This window comes from Phascolarctos cinereus, unplaced genomic scaffold (genome assembly GCF_003287225.1).
Source record: "Phascolarctos cinereus isolate Bilbo 61053 unplaced genomic scaffold, phaCin_HiC Scaffold_3;HRSCAF=262, whole genome shotgun sequence".
NCBI lineage: Eukaryota > Metazoa > Chordata > Mammalia > Diprotodontia > Phascolarctidae > Phascolarctos > Phascolarctos cinereus.
The window spans coordinates 94,285,144-94,302,495 of NW_027555736.1; the positions used below are offsets into that span (position 1 = coordinate 94,285,144).

Here is a 17,352-nt window from a genome sequence, read left to right on the forward strand (position 1 = left end):
TTGCACAGACAGGAGAAAGAATATATTTATTACCAAATATATTTCCTTATAGTCATTTATTTAGGAATCACATTTTACACATTTTTTTGTCACACATTTACTGCAAACAGGTGTCTTTTTATTTTTTTTTTGCAAATGAAGCTTACCTCTAAATAAAAAGTGAATCAATTGAGGGTCCTGCTCCTGTTAGTGTTAAGGATGTTTCTTAGTCCGCATCAAAATCTGAAATCATCCATGATTCTCCATCCTTTGTTCTTTTGATTTTCTGTAGTATTTCTATCTGTCCCAAGTACCGTTTGGCACTTAGTCATAAACTGTCACTCCTACAGTCAGTTGACTTTTCAGTAACAAATGTTTTATATACTCACTTAGAGTATAAGCTCTTTGAGGGCAGGGCAATGTCTTCTACTTCTTGTAGCCCTTTTAGTTTTAGCTCAGGGCTTTATGTGTAACAGATACATAATCAATATTTGTCTGAGTAACTCCCAGGGTCAAGTCAGTATGAATGTTCATTTGATCTACAATGCTATGCTAGGGTAGGGATTTTTTACCTAGGGTGTATAAACCAAAATACCTACCTACATATATGTGTGTGTGTGTGTGTGTGTGTGTGTGTGTATGTATGTATGTGTGTGTATATATATGTGTATATATGTATATATATATATATACACACACACACACACACACACATTTTGACAACTGTATTTCAATATAATTGGTTTTCTTTGTAATCCTATGTATTTGATTTTATGTATTTTAAAGCATTATTTTGAGAAGGGGTTCATAGATTTTACCTGACTTCCAAAGGTGTCCTTTGAAACCAGAAATTCCACCAAAAAGGTTGAGAATCCCTGCTCTAGCATCCTGTAGATGAAGTCTTCATTCTCACCAACAACCAAAACAGAACTTTGTACTGTTATTTCGAAAATTAAAAAAAAAAAGGAAACCTAGAAAAAGGCAACATTGGTTAGGTATCTGGTTTAGTCATAAGAACTATTACTCCAAAAGGATGATGAACTAGAAATGAAATGAGAGAACTGAGGTTGTAGCCAATAGCAGACCCCAGTGCATGCTGTTCTGGGAGCCAAGCCAATAATGCTCTTAGCTTGAGAGCTGTTGGTTTCTCTCTCTGGCAAAGATATTAACAGTCTGTCTGTCACCTTGGGAGAGAGGTTTCTTATAAAAACAGCCCAAGTTGAACTGTCCTAATATACTAGGCAATTGATCTCAATGTGATATCAAAATTACTGCTGTTGGGAACACCAAGGAAAAGGTGGAATACAAATGAGAAGTTTTTTTGGCCTTTGGATGGGGGATGCATTATTCATTGGCACCTCCTCTTGATCTGCCTCCTTCCTCACCTGAGATATTTCCCTGCAACTAAAGTTTTCCTAAGTGAAAGAAAAAAAAACAAGGAATGGGGAGTCAGATGATGATGGCAATGGGTATGATGATCAATCAATCAATCAAGTATTTATTTATTTAGTACCTGCTTTGTGTTAGGCAAATCCCTACTCTTAGATCTTGAGTTGGAGATACTCTTCATTTTACAGATAAGGAAAGTGAGGCCTAGAGAAATAAAAAGACTCATCCAGCATCACACGTGGAGTAAATGGCAGAGCAGGGAGTCAAACTTGGGTCCAACACAAGTTCAGGGCTTTTTCCATTACATCATGCTGTCACTAAAAAGGTCTAAAATGAAAACACTAGTAAAAAAGATTTTTTTAAATTGTCTTTGGGTGAATGGAAGGGAGGGAGAGAGAGAGGTGAAACAACATGAAATGCTAATAGGATAGGAGTACAGTTTCCTTTTGGATAAAATAAGATATGCTGCCATTGCAGCTTTTAAAATTGCTCATTATGTGCGTTAAATTAAATTTCCAGACAAACCCTGTTTAAACTAGGTTAGTTTCTAAAGCAAGTTAGGGTACTTTATTAGGGTGGGGAAATTGTAAAAGTGACTTTTAAGATGAACTTCAAATATAAAAATAACAGAAAGCTCATGTGCTGAGTTTATTCCTGTTGAGTAAATCACTCCGGTTTCTTTATGGCAATTTACGATATAGTGACAACTACTGGCATTGTTGAAGACGCTAAGGCATAGCCAATAACTTTCCCATTGAAAGTCCTTGCTGAAGACCTACAATCATCAAGGACTGTTTGAGTGCTTCAGTCAAAAAGCACTACAGGAACCTTCACTGACTACTGCCTAACAACCACAAAACAACAACAACATTCCAGATCTAGAGGCATTGTTAAACCTGAGGGTTGTAGTCAATTTTAACTGGTCTGAATGGAGTACATCTCGGGCTCTTGAAAACAGGGTACACAGAATGACTCCTCTATTTCAGCATGGCATTGTGTGTGTATGAACACAGTAGTGGCAAAAGCCTTTAATATTTAGGAGGCCTTAATCCCATGAAAGGCAGCGTAGTATAATGTGGAGGGAGCTGGATTTGGAAACAGAGGAACTGGGTTCAAATCAAGGGTCTGACCCTGCCTATGTGACCTTGGGAAAATCATATAACCTTTCTGGGCCTCACTTAAATCATCTATAAGATGAGGAGGTGAGACTTGATGATTTCAAGAGTCCCTTCATGTCTTCATGTTCTAAATATAGGATTACAGGCCAGGCTCTCTTACTAACTCTGCTGTCTTGAGCAAGTAGTTTTTACTCATCTGTGCTTCTTGTTTCCCAATCTACCAAACAAAGATGATAAAATGCGATCTACCTGACTCACAGAGTCTTATAGGCAGATTACAAGAGATGACGAAAGTGATCAGAGGGGCAGCTAGGTGGCGCAGTGGATAGAGTACCCGCCCTGAAGTCAGGAGGACCTGAGTTCAAATCCGGCCTCAGACCAAACACTTGACACTTACTAGCTGTGTGACCCTGGGCAAGTCACTTAACCCCAATTGCCTAAAAGCAAAAAAGAAGAAAGAAAAAAAAGTGACCAGAAAACAATCACCTCCATGCAGGTGTTTCCCCAAACTCAGCTTTGGCCTTGTTCTGACTCCCAAGCTCCAGACCCTGCTTTCTAACTGCCGGATAGCTATCTCCACATGACTTTCATGCCAGAAATCTCAATTTCAACATGTGCAAAAGTTAATTCATCACTTTCCCACTCTCCCCACCTTCTCCCTCCAAACATGCTAATTCTTCTGGCTTAGCTATTTCTGTCATTGGCAACAAGACTTTCCCATTCCCATTGAAACCAGCCATCTCCTTTTCCCTTTTCTACCTTATCCAATGAATAAATAATCATGTCCTATCTATACCCTTCTTTTCATTGGCATTGCCATGTTTTACCATGCTGGTTTGAACAGAGAGCCCAAATATGGCTTGTATAAAGTACAGTCTATAATAGGTGTTTATGTTTCATTTACATATACAATACACACACACACACACACACACACACATATATATAAATGTTTGTGTATGCATGTATATATGTATGTATAAACCCTTTAATTTTAGATGTGCTTTATATTAAGTATATTTTGAAACATATCTGCTTTAATAAAGAGAAATCCATTTTTGTTCAGCATCATAAATGCGAAGTACTGCCCTTTGTACACAAACAAGCAACTTGCTGAAAGGAACAGAGAATTAAATTTTATATAAAGAAACAAAGGAGGCATCAGCTTGTGAAGGATGTAAAGTGCTGACCCCTTTGTACATGGAAAACTGATAAAAATCCATGTGGCAATAAACACAGTTTTTCCTTTAAAATGTAAGGGAAGACATAGACTATTACGAGGACTGGTTAGAAAACTTACCTTCAAATTAATGTACTGAGAGTATCGGAGGACTAATACGGTACTGAGGCTGCAGAGCACTGTGGTCTCTCGGGTCATTTACATGTGTCTGTTTTTAGAGTCTGAGAACTTACAACTCATGAAGCAGTAGATGACATAACTGTTTGGACAGCGGGAAGATTAAATAAGCACGTCTGGCTTCATAACTGAAAGGTAGATTTCATGAGTTTGACCTCCTAAGCAAAAGATGAGTCACTGACCATGAGAAGGCACTAACTGGAGCCATTAGAGGCAGTTAAGTGGCTAGAAGGAAAGGGCTCAGAAAGCAATAGGAACAATTAAGAAGCCAGCTAGAATTAGGCATGAAAAGCTGCTGTCCTGGGACCCTACTGAGTGGGAGGCTTTGCTCTGTGGATAGACTAAAGAAAAGGCTGAGAGCTGGCTCATTGTAAGAGAGCTGAGCAACCCTGCAGTTGGAGCTACTGCCCCTTCAGGGCCATCTCCAGGGAAAGACATGAAGCCTCTCTGAGCTTTTAGTAGTAGAGCAGTACTTAGACCATTTAGCAATAACATCTTGATATTGTACATTTTGTAATGTAACATAGAGGTAACAACAAAAGGGTGAGGGACATGACTCCTAGGGGGAAAAAAGATTCTCTTGAAGTGTGCTGTTACTCTTTATCCTAACAGGTTTTCCCTTTGCTTTGCCCTTTCAAAGACTGGGTCTTAGTATGGAAAGTTCAAGAGAATTAGAGGAAATTAAGTTATTCAGAACTGATTATTCAGTGTTTGAATCATCTGGTTCTTTAAATTTTGTTTTCCTCTTTCTTATTTTCTGTATTCCCATATAATCTTTTAATGTATTCTGGTTACCTTGATACTAATGTTTCTATCACCCCACAAGAGAAAAGGGGCAAGGCACTTGATTAGAAGCTGACAGAGCTGAGATATAGCTGTAGCTCTATGCCTCAATTTCCACATTAGTAAATCTAGGAGATTGGATTGGATGATCTTTAAGGCTCCTCTTAACTCTAACATTCTATGCTAACAATAATGATATTAATTACATATGTCCATACACATACACATATCATTAATATTATTTTGTGCTTTTGAATTCACAAAGCCCTTTGACATGTTGACTTTATAGAGTAGATAGTGCAAGAGTTATTATTCTTAGATGGAATAGAGGTTCAGATGGATCACGTGACTTGTCCATGGTCACACACTTGGCAAATGTCAAAATTTTGCCTCCAACTTTGGACTCCATGTGCCAGGCCCTTAACATGAAACTCCTGCACATTTCTATTAGAGGAATAACATTCCAAGAGCCTGTTTTATCCTATTTCTGAAGCAGCCTTGGTTAAAAAAAGTTTTGTGGTAAAACTATATAAAGTAAATGCCCCCTCCCACAGCAATGTATTTATCTATGATGTCCCAATTTTTGTTAACTGAGATGAAGGACAGTCAATCTAACTGCAAACTTTCCCAACTGTTTCTGGCTTGGGGGTAGGCAGAGCATTGTGAAGACACAAAACATCAGCTTTAACATGAGATCTTTGTCAATAGAAGACCAAATAATCAAAAGAAGAAAAATTCACATGCTCCTCAAGAAAGTGACCTATACCAATAAGGGCTGACTTAGTGATTTATATTCAAAGTACCCAAATAATGTTATAATTAGTTGTAATTGTGCCTAAGCAATGTAGAAAGTTATTATAACTTTATTTTCATTTTTGCCATCTTGTAAAATTTCAGTTTCTAAAACAATGTCTCCCTTGTCACTGTACTTTCTTAAAGGCAGTGTTACACATAATAAAAGAGGAATTCGACAAATAAGGGATAGGAAAAATTCTAAAAGGATCAAATATATCTGCTGTGGCAAAACCCTCAATTTTTAAAAACAATTTAACCATATCTAATAATCCTAAATAAAGAGTAATATAATGCATTTAATTTCAATGCATCAATATACTTTGATTAATTATTAATCACACCTTGTAAATTTCCCCTTTATTTTTTGTTCCCATGCTCAGAAACCATTTCATGCATTATTACACAAAGCTGATACCACACTGACTTGCATATAATGATTTCTATTTCACTGTACAGTATTTATGCATTTGCAATAAAAATGTAATAACACAGTCATTAACCACAAATGAAAATATTCAACATATTCTATACTCCTTAAAACAATGACACTACATAATTAAAATACAACTTGTGCCCTCCTTTTCCAGAAAACTTTGCTAATTAAGATAGATGTGATCTGTTAACTAGGGGGCAATGTGTCCTCTAAGGACAAAACATATGAGGTTTGTTGCCTTGTTCTGTCATACCTATGTCTGAAATTCCTTCAGCTCCTATCTGTCAATGGAAGGCAGCCAGGTGATCAGACTGTCACTCTAGCCTAGGCTAATAGATTCTCCAGTGGCTTTTGTTGCAGCTCATGTCATGCTATTAAAACTCTGTGCCTTGAAAATGGCATAACATATGTAGCAGAGTCTTGTCAAGTAGAGGTAATCAGACTCTGCTTGGTTTCAGAAGCAGATGTAGATGAGAGAAGCAATATAAATATGCAAATCATTACAGTCCCCTTTCAGCACCACAGTTCCTACCTCTAATGTCCCTCGTAGAAAGTCTGTTTGTTCAGCTCCCACTTCCACAGCTACGTCAACAGAAGCAAAGGGGCGGCTGGCCATCTGCTGTCTTTCTCGAAGCAGTTGCTGGAGAGGGTTAAAATAGTTTGTTTTAAAATAGATGTGGTTTTTTTCACATGCATTAAATCCAACAATAAAAGTACAGGTACTAGACGTATCCATATTCATATCTGTATCTTTAAAGATGAGAGTTGTCTTTCCCATGGGTCCTGAGTTACATGTACATGAAGCATTCATATTCATGGTACTTACAAAGGGACTTGCTACTGAAATGCATTCCCAAAGACTAAGAGAATTACCTCTCTTTTCTTGCTCTCCTATTTTTTTTTTAACTGACAGCCTTTTTTTTTTTTGGAGCTTATGGTGGTATATGGTATAAAAAACTGGTCTAAATCAAATTTGTACCAAAAAGCTTTCTAGTTTTCCCTGACGTTCTTGTCAAACAGGCAGTCCTTCCCCATTTCTTTGTTTCTTTTTTTTTCTAAGTCTAATGAAATGTATTCAAAACATTTTAAAAACACTAGGTGATAGTTGCTACCTAAGTGAAAACTGCTTATATGATGGTGATGATACAGTATTTTTTCTCTAATCAAAACAAATTGTGTCTTATCTTAATTGAAAATAAATAGCGGTTTTAAAAGGTAAGAAAAAATAATGAAGTGTTGTCAAACTACCTGCTAAGAACAGTCCCATAGGCCTGCAATACTCTTAGTACTTAAACCAGTTGGAGTTATTAGTAATAGTATTTGCAACTTGATTCATAGCCTCCCTGTCTAAGTTTTAAATTGGAAGGTTATGTAACTAGTGGAAATTTTGTCTCAGGTGTTTAAAAAAACAAGCATCTATCTTTTTCTTTGGACTCCTTATAGCTTCAGCTCAAATGGAAGCCAAGAGGCTTGCAAGTGAGTCTCAATCAAGAATGCAAAAGTAATTTATATTTTTGCCTTTACCTGTAATTATAATATTCATTAAGTCATGATAACAAAAAATTGATGGAAAAGATTAGGCATTACAAATCTTATCTCTTTCATTCCCTGCAACTAATAAAAGGATTATTAAATATTTAAAGTGGATGAGCAGTGCAATTAAATGTTCCTTCAAATGAGAAGAATATCATATCATTGGGGAAAAGCCGGCTCCTTAAACAAAGAGCCTGCTTCATTCTGCACAGAGACTTGGGGCTATCCACACATCTTAAAAAATTAACAACTGGTCTTAAAAATAATTATGAAATTTAATTTAAACTGCAAGGAAAACCAATTAAATATCTTTACATGAAAAAGCAAGTTTTAACATACAAATAACATTAACAGCATACCCATTATTCTAGTCCTACTTGTTTGCATTGTTATCTATTTACTTCTAAATTTCTGAGTGTGTTTATATATATATATATATATATATATGTATGTATATATATACACACACATATGTATGTATGTACAGAAATACACATTTATACACTGGTTTGCATATGTATACAAATGCAACCATGTACATTATATATGACACATATATAATTGAAAATCTATAATGTATATGTAATATGTAATATATAATATATACTTACATACATGTATGTGTGTACATACATATGTATATATAGTGGTTAGAAAGTCAGATTTGGAGTATACATGTGTATATGTATGTGTATCCCAGAGAGAGAGAAGTGGCACAGTGCATAGAGTGCTGGACCTGGAATCAGGAAGACCTGAGTTCCAATCTAGCCTCTGATACTTACTAGCTGTATGACCCTGGACTAGTCACTGTCATAGCTTCCTCATCTGTAAAATGGGGGTAATCATAGCACCTACCTCTCAGTTGTTATGAGAATCAAATGAGATAATGATTGGAAAGCCTTTAGTATGTAGTAAGTGCTATAAAATGCCTATTTGAACACTCATTATTAGTATTAGTATTTCGGACATATTCTCGCTAGTTACATAACATTTTGGTGCTATGAGAAACCCTCTAACATTGTAAGTTGAACTGTAATCAATATTCTTTGTTAAAATTAATTTTCTTACAAGTAATTCCTTATACCAGTAAAATGATAGGTCAGATTATGTGGATGGTTGTATTCCTCATCAATATGTAAAATGACATCTCTCTACTGTCTTAATATTATTTTCTATAAAACTTTGCATTTCTTTTATAGACCTTATATGTTTAATTAAATCAAAAAATCCCATGTCTTTGACATACCAGTTTGTTTGGTTACATTGCAACTGCTGGGCGTTTAGGTTGTTTCCAATGTTTTCTACTACAAATAATTTTATTCTATGTTTGCATACCTAGCTTTTCTGCCTCTTGATAGCATTCTCAGAGTATATTTGATTATATTGGCAAAAGGAAATTTTAAGAATAATTCTCATAGCATACATCTTTGAATGGAAACACATACAGCATGGCAAGCTTCCATTAAGAAAACCCCTTATGAGATAATGACAGATAGAAGAAAATGCCTCATGACAGTTTAAATTTAACACTTTCAAAATGATGGTTTTGACAATGCAGTAAATATATTTTGCAATTCTTTGTCTACAAAGTAATGAGGATTTTCAATCTTTTTTTTTTAGTTAACACAGAAACATTTTGGGGACAATAGAGATACAAAAAAAACCTACTTATAAAATAAGTTTCCATGTCTGTTAGGAGACATAAAAACAGGTTGACCAAAGTAAAAAGAAAACATAATTCAATTACCAGATAGTATTCTTAGTTATAACAAAAGTCACATATTAAAACATAATAAGTAGCATGTTAAAATTCAGCTTAAGGATCTTTCTAAAATTAAGTATATTTTCATTGTCTATCCATTCAGAAATTCAAATACCTCAGTGAAGAAGACACCCTTTTTTTCCAGCTCTTTTGCAAATAATCAACTTGACTATATCAGTGTACAGATAGCCTTCAGGAAGCTGTAAGTTTTAATCTTGTTCCTAACATTGACTTTTCTTCTATTGACATAGGCAAATTATTTCACTTCCTCTTAATTTTCCTCATGTTATAATTGGGAACATAACGTCTGCAACATATTGAGGAGTAAATATTTTAAAATCATTTTGAGTAGCACTTTTAAGATTAGAAAGTACTAGCAAGTGCCTAACTGATCAATGAAGCTTAAACCGATTCACTTTAATATATCTATTTTACAATCCTTAAAATTAATGATGTGACTATGCACTCTCATTTATTAATGCCTAGTCAGTAAAACCATAGTTCTAAATCCACTGCCATCAACAAAGAATAGATTTCCTTGAAAATGAATACACAACAGTGCTAGAGACAACTAATATTACTCCTTGGATATTTTTTGTTCATTAACATTTTCACTTTTTATAAAGACCACAATATTAAAACAAAAACAAAACTTAATCCTCTCTTCCCAATGTGGATACACCATGGTACTGTGGAAAGTGAATTGAATATGGGGTCAGAGGACTTTCCACTTATTTCTTGTGTCACTTTGGGTAAATCACTTAATCTCTCAGGGCCTCAGTTTTCTCATCTGCAAAATGAGGTAATTGGACTAGATGATGACTAAGGTTCATTCCAATTCTAGATCTATGGTTGTCAATCAAATCAATTAACTGATCAATAAGAATTTACTCAATGTCTAACAGTGTGCTAGTTATTATTAGAGGTATAAAAGAAAAAAAAAACAAGTATTACCTGACCCCTGCCTATGAAGAGCTTGCAACATAGTTCAGAAGACACAGAAAGCCAAAAGTAACATGTAAAGCAATTAAAAACAAGATAGTATATAGTAGAATAGTAAATATTTGCAGCGAAATTTGGAAACTAGACCATTGAATTTACCTGAGAACCAAAAGATTATACTAGTCAGAGAACTCTTACTGAAATATATTAGATTTTCATCTTTGCAAAGAAAGTGTGCAATATTCTTACTATTACTATGAAATATTAATCTTTCCTTCCTGATATGACTTTGATTTATCATTAATGCATCATCCAATCTCAAGATTTAGAAGGAATTGTATATGCATATATACATATTTGTATGTATGTGTATATAAGTATATGCATGTACACACACATGCATACCTAAGTATACACACATACACACATACACACAGCTAGGTGGCAGAGTGGATAGAAAGATGGGCCTGGAATCAAGAAGACCTGGGTTGAAATCTAATCTCAGATACTCTCTAGCTGTGTGATCCTGGGGAAGTCACTTCACCTCTGTTTGCCTCAGGTTCCTCAATTATAAAATGGGGATAATAATAGAACTTACCTCCCAGAGTTGCTGTGAGGATCAAATGACATTAAATTTGTCAAGTACTTAGTACAGTGCTTGAAAAATAGTAGATGCTTAATAAATACTTATTTCCCTCATAAATACATATTAGATACGTATTAGATAAATTTATTTATCTATTTTACAGGTTCTCACTAGCTGCACTTTTTTTCCGACCAAATACCTGCCATCCCTACATGGTAAACTCTGATCTGAGAATCAAGATTGTATTTTCAGAGATCATCTTCCTAATTAGCTGTTTATTCCTTAATTTTCCTATCTGTTCCAACACTCTTGCCTCCAGTCAACAACGCTGATAAAACCCCTTCATTACTTGAGGGGATTTTGGGGTACATTTTTAAACTTGATGATTCCTACTAAAATTTTTTAGGATATTTTTCAGCATTATGAAATCTGTTCCACATAAAGTGGGTGGTGGGTTATAAGTGGTAGTCATTAGATTTAAAGGTCTTGGAAAACTCTTATCCTAAGTTTAACATTTTTTTTGTCAGTGACTTGTATAAAGGCAAAGATGGGTCAGCTTACTTCATTTCCATATGACATAAAACTTAGAGAACTAGAGGAGAAGAGATGCTTAAGTAGGCTCACTAGTTCAGGTACCACCCTTTTTAGCCCCTTCTTCCAACTGAGAAGAACAGAGGTCATTTTTAAAGAGGGTGTTCTAAAAATTAAACAAGTACTATCCTTTTTAGTGATAATATACCTATGAACTTTCAGAACTATTTTTCTGAGGTGCTTGTAAAGGATTTTGCTTTTGCTGAGTCCCCATTATAACTAATGACACACATTTATGAGGCAATTTGAAATTTTCACGAGTAAAGATTCTGGCTCCCTGTTTTTCAAAAACGGTAACATTCAAAGTTGTTTTTTAAAGGTAAAATGGATAATACTTTCTATCAAACATCCATACTTTCACAACCTTGACTCTTCTTCACCCGCCAGGCCTGGCTACCCTAAACCCATCAACATCAGAGTGCCCCTTCTCCCTTGCCTCCCTTCCCCTCCCTTGCTGGCCCTGGACCACCCACCTAGGCAGAGTGACAGGAAGACCCACTATCAAGGGGACAGTCTTCCCCCTTCCATTCCCTTTGACCTCTTCTCTAGGCCCAGCTGCCCAAAATTTATTCCAGCTGTTTGCTCCCATGGCTTGGATGGGATGGGAAACACCCACTGTATTTTTCCTGATGAGACCTTTTGAACCACCACTGCCTCCCACGGTCGTCTAGGCCTTAACATCTCCCTTGCTCTGCACCCTCCAGACCCTGGGGAGTGTCAGTTGACCTACTGATGTAACCCAGAGACTCATGGTCCTTGTATTGACTTTGTTCCTGAACCAATAGGGCTTCAGAGCCTTTTCATCTTTCCTGCAGATAAACTTTCTTTTGTATCCCCAAATTAAATCTTGAGAACATGTGTACCCTTGCTTTTTCTATTTATATTCCAGTGCTTAGCATAGTACTTGACACATGGTAAAAGCTTTTTTCATTTATTTATATATTCATACTAGTTCTTTAAGAAAAAAAATCAATTGTTTTGCAATTGTGCTTTCTATAAGAAATGAAATTTAACATTTTGTACATCTATAAGTAATCACCTAACAGATATATCCACCTTATCACTGATGCTTTACTGCCAATTTTTCAGCAGGATGATAAAACCAAGATAACAAATTGATCTTAACACAATAGACTTTTCACACTGCCATGAAAAAAATGTAGTGTAGAAAGCACACAATAAAGAAACAAATGACTGTTGTGGTGTCTTTGAAGCCACAAAACAGCAATGTCTGTCATTTGCAAGGCTTTCAAAATAACCCACAGAGCCACAAGACCACTAAAGTCCACATTGCCATGACAACTATCAGGTGTATAGTCATGTTGATTCAAATCAATTCACTGATGATCAAGTTGACAATCCCAATGCTATTAGTTCAAAAATCCTAAATTAATACATTAATTAGGTCAATAATCCAACATACACCAAGTCCACAAGCAGATTTTATGATAATCTTTTCTTTTCTTTTTGGTGAGGCAATCAGGGTTAAGTGACTTGCCCAGGGTCACACAGCTAGTAAGTGTCATGTGTCTGAGATTGGATTTGAATTCGGGTCCTCCTGATTCCAAGGCCAGAGCTCTATCCACTGCTCCATCTTGCTGCTCCTGATAATATTCTTTAAAAAAACCACAACCTTTAATTAATTTATTTATTTTTAGTTTTCAACATTTCGCTTCCACAAGATTTTGAAATCCAAATTTTCTTCCCATCTCTCCCCTCCCCCCACCCCAAGACAGCATGTATTCTGAATACCTATCCCCCCAATATGCCCTCCCTTGTCATCCCCCTCTTCTCTTATCCCCTTCCCTTTCTATTTTCCTATATAGGGCAGGACAGATTTCTACATCCTATTGCCTGTATATCTTATTTCACCGTTGCATGTGCAAAAATTTTTTAACATTCATTTTTAAAACTTTGAGTCCCAAATTCTCTCTCTTCCTTCTTCTCTACCCATCGTCATTGAGAAGCCAAGTAATTCGATTTAGTCATACAAAACACTTCCATAATAGTCATGTTGTGAAAGACTAACTATATTTCCCTCCATCATATCCCAACCCCCGTTTATTCTATTGTCTCCTTTGATCCTGTCCCTCCTCAAAAGTGTTTGCTTCTGATTATCCCCTCTCCCAGTCTGCTCTCCTTTTTTATCATCCCCCTTCTTTTACCCCCTTCCCCCTGTATTTTCCTGTAGGGTAAGATAGATTTCTATACCCAATTGAGTGTATATGTTATTCGCTGCTTAAACCAAATCCAATGAGAGTAAGATTCACTCATTCCCTCTCACCTCCCCGCCTCTTCTCCTCCACTGTAAAAGCTTTCTCCTTCCTCTTTTACATAAGATAATTTATCCCATTCCACTTCTCCCTTTCTCCTCTCAGGACAATCCTCTCTTGCTCCTTAATTTTATTTTTTAGATATCATCCCTTCATATTCAATTCATCCTGTGCCCTCTGTCTCTCTGTCTCTGTCTCTGTCTCTCTCTCTGTCTCTGTCTCTCTCTCTCTCTCTCTCTCTCTCTCTCTCTCTCTCTCTCTCTCTATATATATATATATATATATATATATATATATATATGTAACATATTTATATATTATACGCACACACACACACACACACACACACACACATAATTTTTAACTCTTCATTAAGGTAGGGCTCTGCTCCCAGTGAAGAGGGTGTACTGTTCCAAGCTTCAGGGGTTTTGGGTAGCTGTTTTCAGAGATATTTCTAGGCACCCGTAAAATTTCAGTTCTTCCAAGATGGTACGATCAAGGGCAAGGTGTTTACTCCTTTCCTGGCAGGTGATCTCTGGTCTATGAGTGACCACAAGCAGTCTTTTCTGCCTTAAAAGAGTGAGGAGGATTCTCTCCACCACCACCATAAGCCCTGCCACACTAGCACTCCTCCTCACCCCAGGACCACAACCCAGGACTGCGACCCAGATCCAAGCATGGGAAAAGCAAGAGAACCCTGCCTCAGCACCAGCAAAGAGCACCTGCAATCCCCCTCTGATTAGCCATTTGGTCCCCTCACTGTATGTGGGCCTGCCCTGGGGCTGTGTCAGGGCTGGTACCTGACCACACTCCTCTCACCCAGGTCCGACAGACCTTTCCTACTGAGCTTCTAAGTTGTCTTTGGCATCTGTGGGTTGAAAAGTCTGGAAATCAACATAGCTGCCAGTGATTCAGACCCCTGAGAATGCTCCAGATTTTCTGGGGCCCTGTCCTTGCCTGTGCTGTCCATGCTGAACTGCGCTCCTCTCCCAGCTAGGCACAACAGACTTTTCTCATCAACCATCCAGGTTGTGTTGGGTTGGAAATTTATTTCACTTTGTCTTTTTGTGGGTTTTGCTGCTCTAGAATTTGTTTAGAGTCATTTTTACAGGGGTTTGGGGGAGAGCTCCAGCAAGTCACAGCTTTTACTTGGCTATCTTGACTCCGCCCTGATAATACTCTTACAAACAAAACAAAACAAAACAAAACAGAAATCACTTCTATTCCCTTGTCTCCTTATGTCTTTCTTCTTAACCCAGTCTGTGCTGTGTTTTGGTAACTTGTTTTGAAGGTCCCTGAGAATTAGGTTTCAAAACATGATCTCTTGTCAGAGGATTTGATTAATTTGTTAAGTCAATATAAGTGCAAGTAAGTTATACATTCTTACCTATATATGGATTTTGCTCCAATGCCATGCCTTTTCAAAGGCTTTGAAAACTGAAGTGGATAAAGTGCTCGGCCTGGAGCCTGGGAGACTCATCTTCCTGAGTTCAAATCTGGCATCAGACACAAACTAACTGTGTAACCCTGGGCAAGTCACTTAACCCTGTTTGCCTCTATTCTCTCATCTGTAAAATAAGCTGGAGAAGGAAATGGAAAAACCACTTCAGAATCTTTGCCAAGAAAACCCCAAAAGGGGCCACGAAGAGGTAGATATAACTGAAAAGTGACTGAACAACAAAAAACAAAAATAGTTAATCTATATCTAATGAGGGCAAAGACAATTTAATGATTACTTTGATTTTAATTATTAGTTAATTTAAAATTAAAAAAGTATCTCATGTCCAGATCCTCACTAATATGCACCACATATTCAAACTTGGGTGAATATATGGTTTATATATTAAAGGGGTAGTTCTGTATGCACACATTTTGAATCCACATTAGATTATATCAGATTATATGTAGTATTCATTCAATTAGAAAGCAATTGAGGCAGCTAGGTAGTTCTGTGAATGGAGGGATAGACTTGGAGTCAATGGTGACCTGAATTCAAATTTTGCCTCAAAGAGTAGCTATGTGACTGTCACAAATTGCTACAAGTTTGTCTGCCTCAGTTTCCCTATATGTAAAATGGGGATAATAGCTCCTACTTTTGTGGGGTTATTGTGAGGATCAAATGAGAAAACATATGTAAAGCACTTCATAAACCTTAAAGCAGTATACAGATGATGATGATCATAATCACTTGAATGGAGTTAAATGGTTTCTAACCAATGGTGAGTTAGCTGGCATACACTTTAGTAAAGTCTATTAAATCAGTATTGGACCACTATGATATATTTTAAATATAGATTTTAGTCTGGATCCATAACTAACCTCCTGCATGAAAAATGATCTGAAGCCGTCTGAATTATGTATATGCTAATAGTGACAGGTGCTATTTATTTATCTTACTAGGCTGTAGTAAAGATTAATTAAATGATTTACATTATAAAGTCATCAGGCTACATTGATATTTATTCAAGGAATTTGAGAAAGGTACATAAATCAAAATGTGGAGTAGTAGTTAGAGCACTTGGGAGTAGAATCAGGAAGACCTGGGACCCATTTGTGTCTGAGACCCCAGTTAACCCCTTAGGGTCTCAGTTATTTCATCTACAAAATGGGGATAATAATTGTGCCTCCTTCACAGGATTGTAAGGATCAAATGAGATACTATATGTAAAGTGCTTTGCAAACCTTAAAGTGCTATGTAAACACTAGATACCATCATTATCATTATTATTAAGCAACACCTCAGATACTTGCTAGGTATGTGAGCCTAGACAAATCACGACCTTAGAGGCAGGTCTCTAAGACTCTTCCAGCCTCAAAGGCTGAATAACCACCTGACCAGTGTGGTATAATGGTATAAAGAGATGACTGCTGAGGTCTCTTTCAGTTTTCCAATTGTGAGATTTGGGGGTAAATTGCAGAGAAAATGTTGATCTGAACTGCTAGAATGAATTTCCTGGGGTAGGAGCTCCCTATATAAATTCTTCTATCTATCTATCTATCTATCTATCTATCTATCTATCTATCTATCTATCTATCCACACACATATACATATACATATACATATATGTATACATATATGTATACACATGCATATATACATATCGACAATGCACATCTATACATATATTCTGGAAAAAGGTTAGAGGAAACAAGATGCTGTTTTAAAGAAAAGATGTGAAGAAAAAGAACTTTATAGGCTTTTTTCAGATGAACAGAGACACCTTCCACATTCTCTTTCATTAATTGTTATTTCTCTTAATCTAGAAGGCTAGTTTTTGCTTGTCCTTGTCTCCATGTCAGGAGCTTCCAGAAACATTAATACACAGGAACCCTTTTGCCTTGCTTGCTAAGAGTCAGGACTTGCTCCGAAGCCAGGCACCATTAGATTAGCCTTTCAATTAGCTAAATTGTTGCACTTAACTCATTTAACTCTCACTAAACCTGGCTGTCCACTCTGAGCAGATGCAGCTGTAGCAGGAATTTTCCCCATCTTCATTCCAAACAAAATGATTCTCGTGACATTTTTTTTCTTTCCATAAGAAAGAATGGTGTACATCTCTACTGCAGGAGAAAAAGTGTTGATTACAACTTTATGTTTTGCACATGTCTCCTACTTGGAATCTTTTTGATTTAGTCCTCAGAGCTGTGAGGATTTACATTTAATAGACTTAGGCCATAATAAAATCTCAATAGCTTTCCTTGCTAACCTAGGTTACTTCTTAAGGGAGATTTCTTTTTTTCTTGTGATTTTCTACTTTAAAATATTGTATAACACTTTCCTAAAGAACAGAACAAACTGAAATCATTTTT

At 36.4% G+C, this 17,352-nt stretch overlaps 1 protein-coding gene across 1 annotated transcript in view; it reads right to left on the bottom strand.

Moving 5' to 3' along the window:
- Window positions 1–17,352, bottom strand: part of ATRNL1 (attractin like 1) — a 1,198,805-nt gene that overhangs the window by 262,662 nt on the left and 918,791 nt on the right. Inside the window, 1 exon segment of the mRNA XM_020988143.2 lies at window positions 6,387–6,494. Within this exon segment, the coding sequence (XP_020843802.1) occupies window positions 6,387–6,494 (108 nt within the window).